The following is a 23,048-nucleotide window of genomic DNA, read 5'->3' as shown; positions in this document are numbered from 1 at the left end:
AATCCCAGTCTCGACTGGCGCAGGTCCGAAATTTTGTTGTGGTCTCCGCAATGTATTTCCACTCGTCTTCAGAAACCAGTTAAAGTCTTGTGCACTTCTTCAGTATCTCAATTGCCAGAGGAGTACCGAGAGTTCCTAGACGTTTTTGACAAGGTGCGTGCCAGTACGTTGCCTCCTCACCGGTCTTACGATTGTGCCATAGACCTGCAACCCGGAGCCATTCCTCCTCGGGGCCGGGTTTACCCTCTGTCTGTTGCAGAGAATTGTGCTATGGAGGAGTATGTTTCCGATGCTCTGACGCGGGGGATCACCCGCAAATCCTGCTCTCCTGCAGGGGCTGGCTTCTTCTTTGTGAAGAAAAAGGGTGGCGAGTTAAGACCATGCATCGATTATAGGGGTCTTAATCGTCTTACCATTAATAATGCTTACCCTATTCCGCTCATTACGGAACTCTTTGACCGCCTCAAGGGAGCTATGGTCTTTACTAAGCTTGATTTGAGAGGAGGGTACAATCTCGTTAGGATCAAGGAGGGCCACGAATGGAAAACAGCATTTAACACCAGGAGCGGGCATTATGAGTATCTTGTAATGCCCTTTGGCCTATGTAATGCTCCTGCTGTTTTCCAGGAATTTATTAATGATGTCCTACGAGATATGTTGCAACAGTGTGTTGTGGTGTACTTAGACGACATCCTCATACACTCACCCACACTTGAGGCTCATCGTTCTGATGTTACACGGGTTCTTCAGAGACTAGGTGAGAACGGCCTGTTTTGTAAACTTGAGAAATGCGAGTTCCATCAGACTCAATTAACCTTCCTAGGTTATGTTATCTCCGTTGCAGGGTTCTCCATAGATCCTGACAAGTTATCTGCAGTTCTGCAGTGGCCTCGCCCAGTTGGTCTTCGGTCTATTCAACGTTTTTTGAGGTTCGCCAATTACTAGGGATGCACCGAAATTTCCGGCCGAAAATGGGCCTATCCCATTTCGGCCGAAAGAGGGGAAAACCGGCCGAAAATTGCATCTTCTATGTAAAATTAAATTAACCCCTATGCCCCACGAAATCATCCCCTGGCAGACAGATTTTTATCCCCCAAAGTGTCCTCCCCCGTGCCTCACCGACCGCTATAAGCAGTTACAAGCTGATCCTAAATTTAGCCCCGTGTGGCTGGGTTATTTCCAGGCCATATTCAAATGAACTACATGCCCCAGAATGCCTCGCGGTTAGAGGGGGTGCGGCACTGCGGGCTGGGCTGTTCACTCACTGTCTTGAAGCAGAGCAGAGCGGCAGAGTGTGAGAAGGAACTTGCCGTGTCAGGTGACTTTTATGATACTTGCCTGTAGAGCCATATAGTTACTTGTGGATCCTCCGGTCAGTGAGTGTGTGAAAGGCGAATACGTATATTTACCCGTATCTGGCTCCCTGTCTAACTGTGATTTTATTTGAAAAAGCAGCTCATTGAGTCCTGCAGGATGAGCTGCTTTTTCAAATAAAGTCACGATTAGACAGGGAGCCAGATAAGGGTAAATATATGTATGAGCCTTTCACACATTCACTGACCAGAGGATCCGTTACAAGTAACTATATGGCTCTGCAGGCAAGTGTCATAAATTTCACCTGACACGGCAAGATTAGGAGACTGTGTAAACAGAGCGGGCTGCAGCGTGGTGTCATTACAAGCAGCTGTCACCTCCTCCTCCTGAGAACTGCACAACGAGCTGTTTGCCAGATAAGAGTGAATATAAACATGTAGGAGCCGTTTGCACCCCGACAGAACTGTAATTGTTTGGGCTACAATCCACAAGCAGTACACTTGTAATACCATCTCCTGCATTCCTCTGTGTGCCTCAGTACCATGTCTTAATTCTTAACCCCATGCTGCCTGCTGATTTAGGATTGTGTCAAATGTTCAAAAGTATGTAATATATATATATATATATATATATATATATATATAAAATAAAAAGTCTTATATTAATAATAAAATTATAGAAAAAAAAAAAACTTTTAAAATAATATGGTGGAAAAAGTCATTTTCGGTTTCGGTTTTCGGCCAAGGGCATCCTGCATTTTCGGTTTCGGTCTAGAATTTTCATTTCGGTGCATCCCTACCAATTACTATAGAAAGTTTATTAAAAACTTTTCTTCCTTGGTCAAACCTATCACAGACATGACCCGTAAAGAGAATGATCCACTCCATTGATCACCTACTGCCATTAAGGCCTTTGATAGTCTTAAGACTGCCTTTGCTGCTGCTCCAGTTCTGGCTCATCCTAACCCTGTCCTGCCTTTCGTTCTTGAGGTCGATGCATCCGAGACTGGAGTAGGTGCTCTCTTGTCTCAACGTCCTACACCTGACGGTTCCTTGCATCCGTGTGGTTTCTTCTCTAAGAAATTGTCTCCAGCGGAGTACAATTATGAAATTGGCGACAGGGAATTACTGGCCATATTTTTGGCACTCAAGGAATGGAGGCATCTTCTCGAGGGTACTAGCGTGCCAGTGCTCATTCTTACTGACCACAAGAATTTAACTTATCTATCTGAAGCAAAACGTTTGTCGCCCGACAGGACAGATGGGCGCTATTTTTGTCTCGGTTTAATTATGTGGTCTCCTACCTGCCTGGTAGTAAGAATGTTAGGGCTCATGCCCTCTCTCGACAATTTTCACCTCTGTCCAAGGAGGAGTCTGTACCTACTCCAGTTATACCTCCTGACCATATTTTGGCTACCATACGTACTAATTTGACTTCTCCCTTGGGGGAGGAGATCCTGGCTTCACAAACCAATGCACCTCCTGAGAAACCTAGTGGTAAGTGTTTTGTTCCTGAGAATCTTCGAACTAAACTTTTGCACACTTACCACTATCCTAAAGCCGCAGGTCACCCAGGGAAGAACCAAATGATTTGGTCTGTAACTCGACAATTCTGGTGGCCAGGTCTTCGTTCTGATGTTGCTGCGTATGTTGCCTCCTGCTCAGTTTGTGCACGGAATAAGACTCCTCTATGTCTTCCTGTGGGTCTTCTTCAACCTATTGCTAATGGTGAGCGTCCTTGGACACATCTTTCCATGGACTTCATTGTCGATCTCCCTGTTTCCAATGGCAATACTGTTATCCTGATGGTTGACCGTTTTTCTAAAATGTCACATTGCATTCCCTTGAAGAAGTTGCCTACCGCTCAGGAGCTTGCTTCAATTTTTGCCTGTGAGGTCTTCCGTTTACATGGGTTACCCAAGGAGATAGTGTCGGACCGGGGTAGCCAGTTTGTCTCCAGATTTTGGCGTTCCTTTCGTGCTCAAATGGGGATCCAGCTCTCCTTCTCCTCGACATATCACCCTCAATCCAATGGGGCTACGGAACGGTCTAATCAAGCTCTGGAACAGTTCCTCCGTTGCTATGTCTCAGATCACCACAATAATTGGTCTGAACTGTTACCTTGGGCAGAGTTTGCTCGTAATAGTGCTATTAATGCTTCCTCCAAGTTATCCCCGTTCATGGCGAATATGGGTTTCAACCATCCTTGTTGCCCGATTCATTCATGTCTCAGGGTATTCCGGCTTTGGAGGAGCATCTCCGGCAACTCCGTTCCACGTGGGTACAGATTCAGGATTGCCTTCATCGTTCTATGCAGCGCCAAAAGTTCCAGGCTGATCGTAGGCGTCTGCCTGCACCTTCCTACCAGGTTGGTGAGAGAGTTTGGCTGTCCTCCCGCAACTTGAACCTTCGTGTGCCTTCCAATAAACTGGCTCCCCGTTATGTTGGTCCTTTTCAAATACTCCGACGGGTCAATCCTGTGGCCTACGCTCTTGACCTTCCTCCTGCAATGCGCATCTCCAATGTTTTTCATGTCTCCTTCTTGAAACCATTGGTTTGTAATCGGTTTACCACTGTGTTGCCTCGTCCCCGTCCTATCTTTGTTGACAACCATGAGGAGTATGAGGTCAGCAGCATTATTGACTCTCGTATGTCCAGGGGCCGCGTACAGTATTTGGTTCATTGGAGGGGCTACGGTCCAGAGGAGCGTTCATGGGTTCCCTCCTCTGATGTTCATGCACCCGCCCTCCTCCGTGCCTTCCATGCCCGTTTCCCCAATAAGTCTTTTGTCCTCCCGCGGTTGAGGGGTCGTTGAGGTACTGTCAGGGTTTTTTCCTGACTTGTTTGCCATGTGCTGCTGGCAGCCATTTTACTCACCTCTCTTGCTGACTTTGGTGCATTCTGGGAGATGCTGCTCACTTCCTGTACTTCCTTTTATGGCCAGACTGGTTTACATCATCCATGTGAGACAGGATGCAGTCTCAGAATTGTGATGTCATCACTTATTATTTAAAGGGCCTTTGTTCAGTATGCTTTGCCCTTGCGTTGTCTCAAACCTGTTTGTGAGAGCTCCTGTGTATTACCTGGCTGACGTCCCTCCTGGTTCCTGATCCCTGGCTTGTTCCTGACTCTGCTGTTCTCCTTGTTCCTGATTCCGGCTCGTCTAACTACTCGCTTTGGCACCTGACTCGGCTTCTCTGACTACCAGCTCTAGTTTTGACTCCTGGCTTGTTATTTGACTTGTGGACTTTTTATTATTTTTTGCTATTAATAAAGGTGTGATTATTTTTGCACTTCTCGTCTCAGTCTGATTCCTGGAACACACTTTATAGGCACCTGAAACACACACACACAACTCATTCAGCGCTGACACAGGGACTGGTTCTGTCACACACACTTTATAGGCACCTGAAACACACACACACAACTCATTCAGCGCTGACACAGGGACTGGTTCAGTCACACACTTTATAGGCACCTGAAACACACAACTCATTCAGCACTGACACAGGGACTGGTTCTGTCACACACTTTATAGGCACCTGAAACACACACACACACACACACACAACTCATTCAGCGCTGACACAGGGACTGGTTCAGTCACACACTTTATAGGCACCTGAAACACACAACTCATTCAGCACTGACACAGGGACTGGTTCTGTCACACACTTTTACTGACAGAGCCAGGATAATGTTGCTGAGAACATGCAGAGACACAGACAGAAGGTAGGAAATACAGACAGGGTCAGATGGGTCAGTAAAGGACGTCACTGTGCCCTGACACTGTATAATGTCACATTCCCCAGCAGTGTCACCTCTCCGCTCAGCCGGTGACTGCTGCTGTGTGATAATGTTACTGAGAACATGCAGAGACACAGACAGAAGGTAGGAAATACACACAGGGTCAGTAAAGGGAGTCACTGTGCCCTGACACTGTATAATGTCACATTCCCCAGCAGTGTCACCTCTCTGCTCAGACGGTGAATGCTGCTGTGTGATAATGTTACTGAGAACATGCAGAAGGTAGGAAATACAAACAGGGTCAGGTAAGGGAGTCACTATGCCCTGACACTGTATAATGTCACATTCCCCAGTAGTGTCACCTCTCCGCTCAGCCGGTGACTGCTGCTGTGTGATAATAGAAGGCAAAATACGCAGGCAGACTCAGAACTTAGGGAAATTTGAGAACTACTGCATGCACTATATGAAAAGCTTTAGAAACAAAACCAGAATAAACCAATGAACTGTAATAAAAAAGAAACAAAAACAACAATTAATTCTCACACAGCCTGAAATCTTAATTAGCACACTATATACTGAACACAAGATGAACAGTCTCAAAATCAGCAGCTGGAATATACAAGGACTCACTTCCTCCACCTTTGGAGACAAAATCAGAGATCCTGATTTTCAACAAAATATAAGAAACCATGATATTATATTGTTACAGGAGACATGGCAAGATAGAAGCACAGCATCAATTTGCCCTATGGACTATAAAGAGTTAATAATCCCTGCAACAAAAAAGAAGAAAGGAGGGAGACTCTCAGGGGGGTTATTAGTGTGGTAGAAAGAGAGTCTCAAACCATTTATCACCCCAGTGAAGAGAGGTGCAACACATCTGTGGATACAAATATCAAAGAGCCTTGTACAGACATCTCACAATCTCTACCTCTGTGCCATATACATTCCACCATGGGAATCACCATTATATGACCCAGAAAACTTCAAGACACTGCAGGGGGAGATCTCAAACTTTCAAACAAAAGGGCAAATTATGCTAATTGGAGACATGAATATTCGCACAAGCAATGCAAAGGACTATACCCTCAACCAAGGAAATAAACATATATTTGGAAAGAGTATGAATTTTGACACTCAGAGACACGCAGAGAAACAGCTATGATAAAATAATAAACACACATGGAAAAAAAACTCCTTGATGTTTGTAAAAGATTAGGAGGCCTATTTATCAAAGGTCTTGCGGACCTGATCCGACAGTGCGGATCAGGTCCGCAAGACCTCGCTGAATGCTGAGAGCAATACGCTCTCCGTATTCAGCATTGCACCAGCAGCTCACAAGAGCTGCTGGTGCAACGCCGCCCCCTGCAGACTCGTGACCAATGGGCCGCCAGCAGGGGGGTGTCAATCAACCTGATCGGGTCGATTTCCGGGGATTCCTGTCTGCCTCATCAGAGCAGGCGGACAGGGTTATGGAGCAGCGGCCTTTAGACCGCTGCTTCATAACGGCTGTTTCTGGCGAGGCTGAAGACTCGCCAGAAACAGGGGCCCACAAGCTCCGTTCAGAGCTTGATAAATGGGCCCCTAGGTCTGTACATTGTAACTGCAAGGGTAACAGGAGACAGGCTGGGAAGTTTTACATTTAACTCATCAAGTGGTAAAAGTGTCATTGACTATGTGATAACTGACCTGGACATCAGAAAGATCAATTCCCTGATAGTAAGACCCCAGTCCTACCTATCAGACCATAACCAAATTGTCCTACACACCAATAGTTCAAAGAAAATTCTAACATGGAAAGCCAGTAAACATCTGTACAGAATGCCCCCTAATTACCTGTGGTCCCAACAAAGTAAGGAAATCTATATGAACAGCTTGGAAACTGAGGAGATAAGAATCAAATTAATGCTTTCATTAATAGAAGCTACAGTTATACTCCATATGACACAAATAAAGCAACACATGATTTAACAACTATTCTCCATAGAGCAGCAAACAAATCCCTTAAACTGTCAGACAAAAGACAAAGGAAGAATAAAAATAAAAATGATTGGTTTGATAAAGAATGTGCAGCCTTAAGACTTGAGGTGAGAAAATTATCAAACCTTAAACACAGAGAACCACTGCGAGAGGATCTGAGGTGCACATATAACCGTAAACTAAAAGAGGACAAAACCACCCTCAAACACAAGAAAATAAACCACTTAAATAAAACACTCTCCCAAATTCAAGAATCAACAGATAATAATTCCTTTTTGAACTTGTGGACAAAAATAACCTCAAAAGCCAATGGGCATATTCCAATCCAAGATGGTGACATATGGACAGATTATTTTCAAACATTATACAAAGATCTAGAACCTAATAAGCTCAGTATGTCAAAAAAAGAAACTCGTGAAAAACTGTTAAATTTAGAAAATGTAATAAAGAACTATCAAACTCCTCTAGACTTCCCCTTCACACTACAGGAAGTTGCAGAAGGTCTGGTTACCCCAATCCACAAACATGGGGATCTAACTGACCCAAATAACTACAGGGGAGTCTGTGTAAACAGCAATGTGAGCAAACTCTTCTGCACAATCCTGAACCAGAGAATATTAAAAAATTCTAATAGACAGCAGAACCCTGCACATGAGTCAGATAGGTTTCCTCCCTAAACAAAGAACCACAGACCACATCTTCACATTACAAGCTATCACTAACAAGTATGTGAAAAGCTCACCATCAAGGAAGGTGTTTGCATGTTTTGTGGACTTCAAAAAAGCATTTGACTCAATCTGGCACCCAGGCCTATACATGAAACTGCTGCAAAGTGGAATTGGTGGGAAGACATATGACATAATAACATAATTTATGTAAGAACTTACCTGATAAATTCATTTCTTTCATATTAGCAAGAGTCCATGAGCTAGTGACGTATGGGATATACATTCCTACCAGGAGAGGCAAAGTTTCCCAAACCTCAAAATGCCTATAAATACACCCCTCACCACACCCACAAATCAGTTTAACGCATAGCCAAGAAGTGGGGTGATAAGAAAAAAAGTGCGAAAGCATAAAAAATAAGGAATTGGAATAATTGTGCTTTATACAAAAAAATCATAACCACCACAAAAAGGGTGGGCCTCATGGACTCTTGCTAATATGAAAGAAATGAATTTATCAGGTAAGTTCTTACATAAATTATGTTTTCTTTCATGTAATTAGCAAGAGTCCATGAGCTAGTGACGTATGGGATAATGACTACCCAAGATGTGGATCTTCCACGCAAGAGTCACTAGAGAGGGAGGGATAAAATAAAGACAGCCAATTCCGCTGAAAATAATCCACACCCAAAATAAAGTTTAAATCTTATAATGAAAAAAACTGAAATTCTAAGCAGAAGAATCAAACTGAAACAGCTGCCTGAAGTCTTTTTCTACCAAAAACTGCTTCAGAAGAAGAAAACACATCAAAATGGTAGAATTTAGTAAAAGTATGCAAAGAAGACCAAGTTGCTGCTTTGCAAATCTGATCAACCGAAGCTTCATTCCTAAACGCCCAGGAAGTAGAAACTGACCTAGTAGAATGAGCTGAAATCCTTTGAGGCGGAGTTTTACCCGACTCGACATAGGCATGATGAATTAAAGATTTTAACCTAGATGCCAAAGAAATGGCAGAGGCCTTCTGACCTTTCCTAGAACCGGAAAAGATAACAAATAGACTAGAAGTCTTTCGGAAATTCTTAGTAGCTTCAACATAATATTCAAAGCTCTAACTACATCCAAAGAATGCAATGATTTCTCCTTAGAATTCTTAGGATTAGGACATAATGAAGGAACCACAATTTCTCTACTAATGTTGTTAGAATTCACAACCTTAGGTAAAAATTTAAAAGAAGTTCGCAACACCGCCTTATCCTGATGAAAAATCAGAAAAGGAGACTCACAAGAAAGAGCAGATAATTCAGAAACTCTTCTAGCAGAAGAGATGGCTAAAAGAAACAAAAATTTCCAAGAAAGTAATTTAATGTCCAATGAATGCATAGGTTCAAACGGAGGAGCTTGAAGAGCCCCCAGAACCAAATTCAAACTCCAAGGAGGAGAAATTGACTTAATGACAGGTTTTATACGAACCAAAGCTTGTACAAAACAATGAATATCAGGAAGATTAGCAATCTTTCTGTGAAAAAGAACAGAAAGAGCAGAGATTTGTCCTTTCAAGGAACTTGCAGACAAACCTTTATCCAAACCATCCTGAAGAAACTGTAAAATTCTCGGAATTCTAAAAGAATGCCAGGAAAAATGATGAAAAAGACACCAAGAAATGTAAGTCTTCCAGACTCTATAATATATCTTCCTAGATACAGATTTACGAGCCTGTAACATAGTATTAATCACAGAGTCAGAGAAACCTCTTTGACTAAGAATCAAGCGTTCAATCTCCATACCTTTAAATTTAAGGATTTGAGATCCTGATGGAAAAAAGGACCTTGCAACAGAAGGTCTGGTCTTAACGGAAGAGTCCACGGTTGACAAGAGGCCATCCGGACAAGATCCGCATACCAAAACTTGTGAGGCCATGCTGGAGCCACCAGCAGAACAAACGAGCATTCCTTCAGAATCTTGGAGATTACTCTTGGAAGAAGAACTAGAGGCGAAAAGATATAGGCAGGATGATACTTCCAAGGAAGTGACAATGCATCCACTGCTTCTGCTTGAGGATCCCTGGATCTGGACAGATACCTGGGAAGTTTCTTGTTTAGATGAGAAGCCATCAGATCTATTTCTGGAAGTCCCCACATTTGAACAATCTGAAGAAATACCTCTGGGTAAAGAGACCATTCGCCCGGATGCAACGTTTGGCGACTGAGATAATCCGCTTCCCAGTTGTCTACCTGGGATATGAACCGCAGAAACTAGACAGGAGCTGGATTCCGCCCATACCAGTATCCGAGATACTTCTTTAATAGCCAGAGGACTGTGAGTCCCTCCTTGATGATTGATGTATGCCACAGTTGTGACATTGTCTGTCTGAAAACAAATGAACGATTCTCTCTTTAGAAGAGGCCATGACTGAAGAGCTCTGAAAATTGCACGGAGTTCCAAAATATTGATTGGTAATCTCACCTCCTGAGATTCCCAAACCCCTTGTGCTCTCAGAGACCCCCAAACAGCTCCCCAACCTGTAAGACTTGCATCTGTTGAAATTACAGTCCAGGTCGGAAGAACAAAAGAAGCCCCCTGAACTAAACGATGGTGATCTGTCCACCAAGTCAGAGAGTGTCGTACAATCGGTTTTAAAGATATTACTTGAGATATCTTTGTGTAATCCCTGCACCACTGGTTCAGCATACAGAGCTGAAGAGGTCGCATGTGAAAACGAGCAAAGGGGATCGCGTCCGATGCAGCAGTCATAAGACCTAGAATTTCCATGCATAAGGCTACCGAAGGGAATGATTGTGATTGAAGGTTTCGACAAGCTGAAATCAATTTTAGACATCTCTTGTCTGTCAGAGACAGAGTCATGGACGCTGAATCTATCTGGAAACCTAAAAAGGTTACCCTTGTCTGAGGAATCAATGAACTTTTCGGTAAATTGATCCTCCAACCATGATCTTTAAGAAACAACACAAGTCGATTCGTATGAGATTCTGCTAAATGTGAAGACTGAGCAAGTACCAAGATATCGTCCAAATAAGGAAATACCACAATACCCTGTTCACTGATTACAGACAGAAGGGCACCGAGAACCTTTGTAAAAATTCTTGGAGCTGTTGCTAGGCCAAACGGCAGAGCCACAAACTGGTAATGCTTGTCTAGGAAAGAGAATCTCAGAAACTGATAGTGATCTGGATGAATCGGAATATGCAGATATGCATCCTGTAAATCTATTGTGGACATATAATGCCCTTGCTGAACAAAAGGCAGGATAGTCCTTATAGTTACCATTTTGAATGTTGGTATCCTTACATAACGATTCAATATTTTTAGATCCAGAACTGGTCTGAAGGAATTCTCCTTCTTTGGTACAATGAAGAGATTTGAATAAAACCCCAGCCCCTGTTCCAGAACTGGAACTGGCATAATTACTCCAGCCAACTCTAGATCTGAAACACATTTCAGAAATGCTTGAGCCTTCGCTGGATTTACTGGGACACGGGAAAGAAAAAATCTCTTTGCAGGAGGCCTTATCTTGAAGCCAATTCTGTACCCTTCTGAAACAATGTTTTGAATCCAAAGATTGTGAATTGAATTGATCCAAATTTCTTTGAAAAATCGTAATCTGCCCCCTACCAGCTGGGCTGGAATGAGGGCCGCACCTTCATGTGGACTTGGGAGCTGGCTTTGGTTTTCTAAAAGGCTTGGATTTATTCCAGACTGGAGATGGTTTCCAAACTGATACCGCTCCTGTGGGTGAAGGATCAGGCTTTTGTTCCTTATTGTGACGAAAGGAACGAAAACGATTATTAGATCTAAATTTACCTTTAGATTTTTTATCCTGTGGTAAAAAAGTTCCTTTCCCTCCAGTAACAGTTGAGATAATAGAATCCAACTGAGAACCAAATAATTTATTACCCTGGAAAGAAAGGGAAAGCAAAGTTGACTTAGAAGACATATCAGCATTCCAAGTTTTAAGCCATAAAGCTCTTCTAGCTAAAATAGCTAGAGACATATACCTGACATCAACCCTAATGATATCAAAGATAGCATCACAAATAAAATTATTAGCATGTTGAAGAAGATTAACAACGCTATGAGAATTATGATCTGTTACTTGTTGCGCTAAAGCTTCTAACCAAAAAGTTGAAGCTGCAGCAACATCCGCTAAAGATATAGCAGGTCTAAGAAGATTACCTGAACATAAGTAAGCTTTTCTTAGAAAGGATTCAATCTTCCTATCTAAAGGATCCTTAAAGGAAGTACTATCTGCCGTAGGAATAGTAGTACGTTTAGCAAGAGTAGAGACAGCCCCATCAACTTTAGGGATTTTGTCCCAAAATTCTAATCTGTCAGATGGCACAGGATATAACTGCTTAAAACGTTTAGAAGGAGTAAATGAATTACCCAAATTATTACATTCCCTGGAGATTACTTCAGAAATAGCATCAGGGACAGGAAAAACTTCTGGAATAACTACAGGAGATTTAAAAACCTTGTTTAAACGTTTAGATTTAGTATCAAGAGGACCAGAATCCTCTATTTCTAATGCAATTAAGACTTCTTTAAGTAAAGAACGAATAAATTCCATTTTGAATAAATATGAAGATTTATCAGCATCAACCTCTGAGACAGAATCCTCTGAACCAGAGGAACCATTATCAGAATCAGAATGATGATGTTCATTTAAAAATTCATCTGAAAAATGAGAAGTTTTAAAAGACCTTTTACGTTTACTAGAAGGAGGAATAACAGACATAGCCTTCTTAATGGATTTAGAAACAAAATCTCTTATGTTAACAGGAACAGGAGTATTAGATGTTGATGGAACAGCAACAGGTAATGTAACATTACTAAAGGAAATATTATCTGCATTAACAAGTTTGTCATGACATTCATTACAAACAACAGCTGGAGGAATAGATACCACAAGTTTACAACAGATACACTTAACTTTGGTAGATCCAGCACCAGGCAGCGTTTTTCCAGAAGTATCTTCTGACTCAGTGTCAATCTGGGACATCTTGCAATATGTAATAGAAAAAACAACATATAAAGCAAAATTGATCAAATTCCTTAAATGACAGTTTCAGGAATGGGAAAAAATGCCAGTGAACAAGCTTCTAGCAACCAGAAGCAATAAATAATGAGACTTAAATAATGTGGAGACAATAGTGACGCCCATATTTTTTAGCGTCAAAAAAGACGCCCACATTATTTGGCGCCTAAATTCTTTTGGCGCCAAAAATGACGCCATATCCGGAACGCCGACACTTTTGGCGCAAAAAAACGACGCAACTTCCGGCGACACGTATGACGCCGGAAACAGAAAAAGTTTTTGCGCCAAAAATGACGCAATAAAATGAAGCATTTTCAGCCCCCGCGAGCCTAACAGCCCACAGGGAAAAAAAAAAAAGTCAAATTTTAAGGTAAGAAAAAAATTGATTTATTCATATGCATTATCCCAAATATGAAACTGACTGTCTGAAATAAGGAATATTGAACATCCTGAATCAAGGCAAATAAATGTTTAAACACATATATTTAGAACTTTATATAAAAGTGCCCAACCATAGCTTAGAGTGTCACAGAAAATAAGACTTACTTACCCCAGGGCACTCATCTACATGTAGTAGAAAGCCAAACCAGTACTGAAACGAGAATCAGTAGAGGTAATGGTATATATAAGAGTATATCGTCGATCTGAAAAGGGAGGTAAGAGATGAATCTCTACGACCGATAACAGAGAACCTATGAAATAGACCCCATAGAAGGAGATCATTGAATTCAAATAGGCAATACTCTCTTCACATCCCTCTGACATTCACTGCACGCTGAGAGGAAAACCGGGCTCCAACCTGCTGCGGAGCGCATATCAACGTAGAATCTAGCACAAACTTACTTCACCACCTCCATAGGAGGCACAGTTTGTTAAACTGATTTGTGGGTGTGGTGAGGGGTGTATTTATAGGCATTTTGAGGTTTGGGAAACTTTGCCCCTCCTGGTAGGAATGTATATCCCATACGTCACTAGCTCATGGACTCTTGCTAATTACATGAAAGAAAAAGACCATGTATTCATCCCTCAAATGTAAAGTAAAAATAAACAAACTACAAACAAAGAGCTTGAACAAAAGAGAGGTGTCAGACAAGGATGCAGCCTCAGACCCACATTATTCAACCTGTACATTAATGATCTGCCCACAGTACTGGAGAAATGCACAGCACCAGGTATATCCCTGAATGGAAAGGAAATCCATTGTCTCTTATATGCAGATGACCTGCTCATCCTGTCCCCACAGCAGTGGGTTTGCAAGAAAAACTAGACATACTGCAGACAAACTGTAAGTCATGGGCAATGGAAGTGAATATGGAAAAAAACGAAAGTTATGATTTTCCAGAAAAAGCCCACAAATCTCCAGCAAAAACTCAAATTCCTATTGTTCTCTAAAGAGGTAGAGCACTCATTACATTATACCCATCTTGGGCTTACATTGAGTGCATCAGGAAGCTTTAAACTGGCCATCAAAACACTGCAAGAAAAAGCCCTTAGAGCCTTCCATGCAATAAAGAAGCTGCTAGCCAGTCTAGACCCTCCTACAGAACGGTTACTTAAAGGACCAGTTCACTCAGGAGATATAATTGTTTAGCAGCAATAACTCTATGTTAACAAGTGAAGTAGAATCTAAAACATAAATATTGTAATAAGGAAATATATATTTGTTAACCTTTACCTTGCTTATTTTCCCTTCTGCCAGACAACCCTGGAACGCCCTGATGAAAGGGCTGTGCTTAGAAACTTCATTACCTTGCCCCATGGCCAATCAAGTTGCATTATGCAATTCTATGCTAAGTTTGCAAATTTAGCACTATGTGAGCACTAAAGGCTGTTGTGTTTATGTGCTCTCAGCTCTGATTGGATCGTTCTTTAAAGGGGGGCGTATCCAGTTTGTTAGTTATATACACATACATCTGTAAATATTATTATTCAAAGCAACCACTGGCATAATATGAATTGCTTAGAGTTATAACATTTACAGACGTGTGTATATGTATAACTAACAAATAATATCAGTGTCTGTACTCAGCTCTATAAGGCATTTGTGTCATAACAGCCAGGAAACTGCAGCATGTAGACATGATAAAATAAGGCAGGTACTCTATTACCCTTCTAGCATGCACAGTGATAGGTTTCATAGAGTACAAGGGAGATTCCCCTTCAACGGTGCGCCCTACACAGGTCTGAACTCCTGCTCTCTCCGCTCACAGCTCCCCTGACCCCGCTCCAGTCCTGCTGCTAACGGTCACAGCACACAGAGCTCTCATCATCCTGTGAGCACTGAAGGCTGTTGTGTTTATACGCTCTAACCGGATAATTCTGTAAGGGGGCCGTATCCAGTTTGTTAGTTATAAATTACAGCCCCCTTACAGAACGATCCGGTCAGAACGCATAAACACAACAGCCTTCAGTGCTCACGGGATGATGAGAGCTCTGTGCGCTGTGACCGTTAGCAGCAGGACTGGAGCGGGGGCATGGGGAGCTGTGAGCAGGAGTTCAGACCTGTGTAGCCAAGTGTAGCGTGCACCGTGTTCACACTAGCGGTGACGTCACAATGGGGGCTGGAGTATGCGCCCTGCACAGAAGGGAATTTGCTCGAGAGGCCGCACGGCCAGAAATTAAACAAGTGGGTATCCTTACCAGACCATGGAAACAGCATTTTGCTAAATAAAAATCTAATGCTACAGGACGTTTTTTTTAAAAAAAAAAAACACACACATCACTTTATTTTAGACAGATTAATTCAATAAAAATCAGTCTTCTTTTGGGTAAACTGTCCCTTTAAGGTATTTGAAAGCACCATTGTACCAATCCTGCTGTATGGCTGTGAGGTCTGGGGCCCAACACTGACCCAGAACTACCAAGAATGGGACAAAACTCTCACAGAAATTGCACATCTCCAATTCTGTAAATATGCACTGCGGGTACACAGAAGCGCCCCTAACAATGGGTGCAGAGCAGAGCTGGGAAGATTCCCATTGTTGCTACCAATGCAAAAACGGGTGTACAAATTCTGGTGTCACCTCACAAATAGTGACATAAGTACACTTTACCACCAAGCACTCTGTGACCCAGCATCAAAATCATTTAGAGAATATACATCGGACCTGCAAAACCACATCAGCAAAAGCACAGCCCATGAGAGAGGGTCACCAAACACCTTACAAACAGCTCTGAAGGAGAGGTACACTGGGCACTGGGAGGAACAGATAGGGTAACAGAACAAGAGGGAGTGTTACAGGTCACTACAGAGAGAGTACAGACTAGCTGAGTATCTCACATGTGTCACTAAACACCTTACAAACAGCTCTGAAGGAGAGGTACACTGGGCACTGGGAGGAACAGACTGGGTAACAGAACAAGAGGGAGTGTTACAGGTCACTACAGAGAGAGTACAGACTAGCTGAGTATCTCACATGTGTCACTAAACACCTTACAAACAGCTCTGAAGGAGAGGTACACTGGGCACTGGGGGGAACAGATAGGACAACAGAACAAGCAGGAGTGTTACAGGTCACTACAGAGAGAGTACAGACTAGCTGAGTATCTCACATGTGTCACTAAACACCTTACACACAGCTCTGAAGGAGAGGTACACTGGGCACTGGGGGGAACAGATAGGGCAACAGAACAAGCTGGAGTGTTACAGGTCTCTACAGAGAGAGTACAAACTAGCCGAGTATCTCACATGTGTCACTAACCCAAAGCACAGACAGATACTCAATAAATACAGAATCTCTGACCACCAGCTGGAAATAGAGACTGGCAGATATCAGACAAAATGGAGACCCAGGACAGCCAGACAATGTGCCCAGTGTGACAGTGGGGACATAGAGACTGAGTGCACTTCCTCTTGTACTGTACAAGATACAAACCCTTAAGGGATAAATACTTCCCAAAAATAATGAAAGAAATAAGACTTCCCACAGATGTCAGAACAAGAAAGGCTATGTGTACTCTTAGGAGAAAAAAAACAAAGCTACAAGAATAGTAGCAAAATATGTAGCAGACTGTCACATGACCAGAACCCCCAATCAGATTATATGAACTATCATATTTACCCACTATACTCCTACTTTATAAATTGTTATTGATCTGTTTTATTGTAACATATTACTTTGGCAACACATGTAATAATGTCATGCTAATAAAGTATTCTTGACTTGATAATGTTACGGAGAACATGCAGAGACACAGACAATAGGTAGGAAATACACACAGGGTCAGTAAAGGGAGTCACTGTGCCCTGACACTGTATAATGTCACATTCCCCAGCAGTGTCACCTCTCCGCTCAGCCGGTGAGTGCTGCTGTGTGATAATGTTACTGAGAACATGCAGAGACACAGACAGAAGGTAGGAAATACACACAGGGTCAGATGGGTCAGTAAAGGGAGTCACTGTGCCCTGACACTGTATAATGTCACATTCCCCAGCAGTGTCACCTCTCCGCTCAGCCGGTGACTGCTGCTGTGTGATAATGTTACTGAGAACATGCAGAGACACAGACAGAAGGTAGGAAATACACACAGGGTCAGATGGGTCAGTAAAGGGAGTCACTGTGCCCTGACACTGTATAATGTCACATTCCCCAGCTGTGTCACCTCTCCGCTCAGCCGGTGAATGCTGCTGTGTGATAATGTTACTGAGAACATGCAGAGACACAGACAGAAGGTAGGAAATACACACAGGGTCAGTAAAGGGAGTCACTGTGCCCTGACACTGTATAATGTCACATTCCCCAGCAGTGTCACCTCTCCGCTCAGCCGGTGACTGCTGCTGTGTGATAATGTTACTGAGAACATGCAGAGACACAGACAGAAGGTAGGAAATACACACAGGGTCAGATGGGTCAGTAAAGGGAGTCACTGTGCCCTGACACTGTATAATGTCACATTACCCAGCAGTGTCACCTCTCCACTCAGCCAGTGACTGCTGCTGTGTGATAATGTTACTGAGAACGAGAACATGCAGAGACACAGACAGAAGGTAGGAAATACACACAGGGTCAGATTGGTCAGTAAAGGGAGTCACTGTGCCCTGACACTGTATAATGTCACATTCCCCAGCAGTGTCACCTCTCTGCTCAGCCGGTGAATGCTGCTGTGTGATAATGTTACTGAGAACATGCAGAGACACAGACAGAAGGTAGGAAATACACACAGGGTCAGTAAAGGGAGTCACTGTGGCCTGACACTGTATAATGTCACATTCCCCAGCAATGTCACCTCTCCGCTCAGCTGGTGACTGCTGCTGTGTGATAATGTTACTGAGAACATGCAGAGACACAGACAGAAGGTAGGAAATACACACAGGGTCAGATGTGTCAGTAAAGGTAGTCACTGTGCCCTGACACTGTATAATGTCACATTCCCCAGCAGTGCTCACCTCTCTGCTCTGCCGGTGAATGCCGCTGTGGGGGGCCCTCTTCTTCACAATGGCATATTCCTATAAATACATAAGAGAAAATGATCAGACTTTATACCCCTGGACTAACATTTTTCAGTTGTCATTTACTTCTAAATCTCTTTAAATAAAGGGGATTTACTTCACAGTCTTGCTCACCACAAAGGAACGTAGCTGAATGAATTACTTTGTGGGAGCTCTGTGGTATGAAGTTGCTGAAGATGGAGGACATGAGCTACAGTGAAGAATGAAGACATTGCAGGACCATTGATTAATGTCAGATGTAGCCTTTGGGTGAGGTCTAATTTGGGGACAATAGAGTTGAGTCTTCGGTTGATAGAACCATGCTCGACAAATATGTTCAAAAGTTAGAAGCCAGCCCAAGGCACATGAGATGATCTGTCTCATAATATACACACACATTAATTAATACAATAATAATACTAATAATTAGAGCTGCAACAACTAATCGTCATAATCAATAATAATCGATTATGAAAATAGTTGCCAACGAATCTCATAATCGATTAGTTGGTTTGCAATTAGTTGGTCTGTGCACAACACCAGCTGCTTCACTCCAATGAACTCCTGCATATGGTATTGTGTTTTATGGTTAGGTCCTTAGCCTAAAGGACGTCTACAAACGTCTACTTTTCACTTTTTCAGGACAGTATACGTTTACAACTACCCCTGGCTTATGTGCAACCCAGATATAATAGTCATCATTTGGATTGTTTGGAACTATGCTTTTCATGATATAGTGCCAAGCTTGTTGTTTACACCTTGCCCCTAGATTGATGGGAGTTATTTAAATTGATGTGCACTGTTATCTGTTTGCACAATTATTAGCGTATTGCTTGCTATTGCTGATTATATGTATTGTATAAATAAATGTGTAAGGCTTTGTCCTGTTATTGATATACAGTCAGCGCTTTTGATTTTTTTTTTTTTTTTTAATAAATTGTGATAATATGTACCAGATTCAACCTTTATAACATAGTAACATAGTAACATAGTAGATAAGGTTGAAAAAAGACTGAAGTCCATCGAGTTCAAACTATACAAATCTAAAATACTTACAAAAAGCTCCAGTTAAGCTTAAATAACCCCATTAAAATGTGACCCATTTAATACTAGCAATCATATCCATGAATTTTGTTTATATACAGAAATGTATCCAGACTATTTTTAAATGTATCTATGGTATTGGCATTCACTACCTCCTTTGGTAATGAGTTCCACAATTTTATTGCTCTTACAGTGAAAAAACGTTTCCGTTGCAGGAGATTAAATCTCCTTTCCTCCAACCTTAAATTATGACCTCTTGTCAGAAACAATTTTCTTGGAATAAAAAGAGCTTCTGCCATCTCTGTATATGGGCCTTGAATATATTTATATAAAGTAATCATGTCACCTCTCAAGCGCCTTTTTTCTAAAGAGAACAGACCCAGTTTGGCTAGCCTCTCCTCATAGGTTAATTTCTCCAATCCCCTTATTAGCTTTGTGGCCCTTCTCTGAACTTTTTCTAGTTCTGCAATATCTTTTTTAGCAATCGGTCCCCAGAACTGCACTCCAAACTCAAGGTGAGGTCTTACCAGGGCTTTATATAATGACAGAATTATGCTTTCCTCCCTTGAATCAATGCCTCTTTTAATACATGCTAGTATCTTATTAGCCTTTGAAGCCGCTGCCCTGCATTGTGCACTCATATTTAGCTTGTTATCTATTACTACTCCCAAATCCCTTTCCTCCTGTGTTTGGCTAAGTCTTGTCCCATTTAAAAAATACGTAGCCTGCTTATTTTTACTTCCAAAATGTAGAACCTTACATTTTTCCGTATTAAATCTCATTTTCCATTTACTTGCCCATAGTTCTAATTTTAGCAAATCCCTTTGTAAAGAGAGTTCGTCCTGCTCTGACCTAATGACCTTACTTAACTTAGTATCATCTGCAAAAATAGAGATGTCGCTATTTAATCCTTGCTCCAAGTCATTTATAAAAATATTAAAAAGAACAGGGCCCAGTACTGATCCCTGGGGGACGCCACTGATTACATTTGTCCAATCTGAGTATGATCCATTTACTACTACTCGTTGCTCCCTATCTTTTATCCAGTTATTTATCCATGAGCTAACATTTTCAGCTATTCCCAGTCCCTTAATTTTGTGCATTAATCTCTCATGTGGCACTGAATCAAATGCCTTTGCAAAATCTAAGTATATCACATCAACTGATTCCCCTTTATCTATATTTTTACTTACTTCCTCGTAGAATCTAATTAGATTAGTTTGACATGATCTATTTCTCCTAAAGCCATGCTGATTAGAACTCATAATCTTGTTTACACGAATATGCTCATCAATATAATCCCTTATAATCCCTTCCAATATCTTCCCCACTATTGATGTCAGACTAACTGGTCTATAGCTTCCTGGATCATCCCTGCTTCCCTTTTTGAAGAGTGGCACCACATCAGCTTTACGCCAATCCTGGGGTACTATGCCTGAGGATAATGAGTCTTGAAAAATTAAGAGTAAAGGTTTGGCTATAACAGTGCTAAGTTCACTTAACACCCTTGGGTGTATTCCATCTGGGCCTGGAGTTTTATATACCTTAATATTTTTTAGTTTTTTCCTGATATCCTCTAAACAAAACCCAGTTAGTGGTATGGACTGGCATGTTCTATTCTGTTCCAAAGTATCATTCAATGGTTCCTCTCTTGTGTATACTGAAGAAAAAAACTGGTTTAGTACCTCAGCCTTCTCCCTGTCATTATTTATCATGCTACCCTCCACACATTTTAATGTACCTATATTATCCTTCTTAGATTTTTTGCTATTTATGTACTTAAAGAACCTTTTAGGGTTAGACTTAGAATCCTTGGCAATTAATTTTTCATTTTAAATTTTGGCTAATTTGATTGCTTTTTTGCATGCTTTGTTACATTCCTTATAAATATTGTATGCTGAGTCTGTACTATTTTCTTTTAATAATTTAAATGCCCTACGTTTTTTCCTAATTTCTCTTAACACATTTTTATTTAGCCATAACGGCTTAGTTTTTTTATTTTTATTTTTATAACCATATGGTATGTATTGATATGTATATTTATTTAACACATTTTTAAATATTATCCATTTATCCTCTGTATTTTTATTATAAAATACATTGTCCCAATTTATATTATTTAATGATTTCCTTAAATCGTTGAATTTTGCTTTCTTGAAATTAAAAGTCTTAGTTAAGCCTTTAAAACACTGCATATGAAAAGAGATTTCAAATGTGACCATGTTATGATCACTGTTACCCAAATGTTCTTTAACTTCTATGTTTGATATTATATCTGTATTGTTTGATAGCACTAAATCCAATATAGCTTTACTCCTAGTTGGCTCTATTAATTGTGACAAGAAGTTATCCCTGAGAACATTTAAAAATCTATCCCCCTTAGCTGAATTACTAGTTTCATTGGCCCAGTTTATATCAGGGTAGTTAAAATCTCCCATAATTACAGCACTGTTATTAGCAGCCTTACCTATTTGCATTAGTAGTTGAGTTTCCTCCGGGTCACTAATGTTGGGAGGCTTGTAGCATGTTCCTAGTAATATTTTTTTAGGATTTTTCCCCCCCACTCTTTATTTCAACCCACAGGGTCTCTACATTGTCACTTGTATCATAAATATCTTCCCTTATTGTAGGTTTAAGGTTAGGTTTAATATACATGCAAATTCCTCCACCCCTTTTATTATTCCTGTCCCTCCTAAATAATGTATACCCCTCTAAGTTAACTGCCCAGTCATGTGAATCATCCCACCAAGTTTCAGTTATACTGATAACATCATAGTCCTCTTCTGCAACTAAGAGCGTCAGCTCCCCCATTTTACCTGTCATGCTTCTTGCATTTGTTGTCATACATTTAATTTTCATGTGCTTTCTGCTGCTACTTGGTGTACTTTCCTCTATACTTTCTAATGTGACATTTCTTAAGTCATCCCTTCCTTGAGATATTAAGGGAGTGACATATTCAGAGACTGATCTCTCTGTTCTATTTTGTTCTAATTGACCCTCCCCCCCTTTGCCTAGTTTAAAAGGTTCTCTAAACGTGCTACCATCCTTTCCCCCAACACACCTGCACCCATGTCATTCAGGTGCAATCCATCCTTACTGTACAAATTGTACCCTAGTGAAAAATCAGGGCAGTGTTCTAAAAAGTCAAACCCCTCATTTTTACACCATGTTTTTAGCCATGAATTAACAGACCTTAGCTCCTTCTGCCTTACTGAGTTAACACACGGCACTGGTAATATCTCAGAAAATATTACTTTGGAGGTCCTTGCTTTAAGCTTGCTACCTAACTCCCTGAAGTCATTTTTTAGGACTCTCCATCTCCCACTGATTCCTTCATTAGTACCAATATGCACCATGACTGCAGGATCAGACCCACATCCCTCTAACAATCTATCAATACGCTCCACAATATGCCTAACACGAGCCCCTGGAAGACAGCAAACTGTTCTATGTAAAGGGTCTGGATGACAAATTACCCTATCAACGTTCCTTATAATAGAGTCTCCTACCACCAACATCTGCCTCTGGCCCTGACTTGTATGCCCCTCTTCCATGACTGAAGGACTGCCCACCATAGTATGCTCCTCTTCCACAGCTAAAGGACTGTTCACTATACTAGGCAACACGGCCCTCAATGACACTGCCACCCCTGAACTGATATCCCCAACATCTTCACTTAATCTTGCAAATCTATTGGGGTGTACCAGCTCAGAACTGGCCTGTCTCTTCCGCTTACTTCGCCCTCTTACTGTGACCCAGCTACATCCTGGAGTCTCCTCATCTGAATCCTCCCCATTCCCACTGCTGGAACCATTAAC

The 23,048-nt window shown here is 41.6% G+C and overlaps 1 protein-coding gene across 1 annotated transcript in view; it reads right to left on the bottom strand.

Moving 5' to 3' along the window:
• Nucleotides 1–23,048, bottom strand: part of LOC128666696 (oocyte zinc finger protein XlCOF8.4-like) — a 132,239-nt gene that overhangs the window by 102,581 nt on the left and 6,610 nt on the right. The window contains exon 3 of the mRNA XM_053721436.1: nucleotides 18,145–18,204. Within this exon, the coding sequence (XP_053577411.1) occupies nucleotides 18,145–18,204 (60 nt within the window). The remainder of the gene's footprint in view (nucleotides 1–18,144; nucleotides 18,205–23,048) is intronic.

This window comes from Bombina bombina, chromosome 7, assembly GCF_027579735.1.
Source record: "Bombina bombina isolate aBomBom1 chromosome 7, aBomBom1.pri, whole genome shotgun sequence".
Lineage (NCBI taxonomy): Eukaryota > Metazoa > Chordata > Amphibia > Anura > Bombinatoridae > Bombina > Bombina bombina.
The sequence above is the reverse complement of the archived record's forward strand: the minus strand, read 5'-3'. Positions and strand labels throughout refer to the sequence as shown.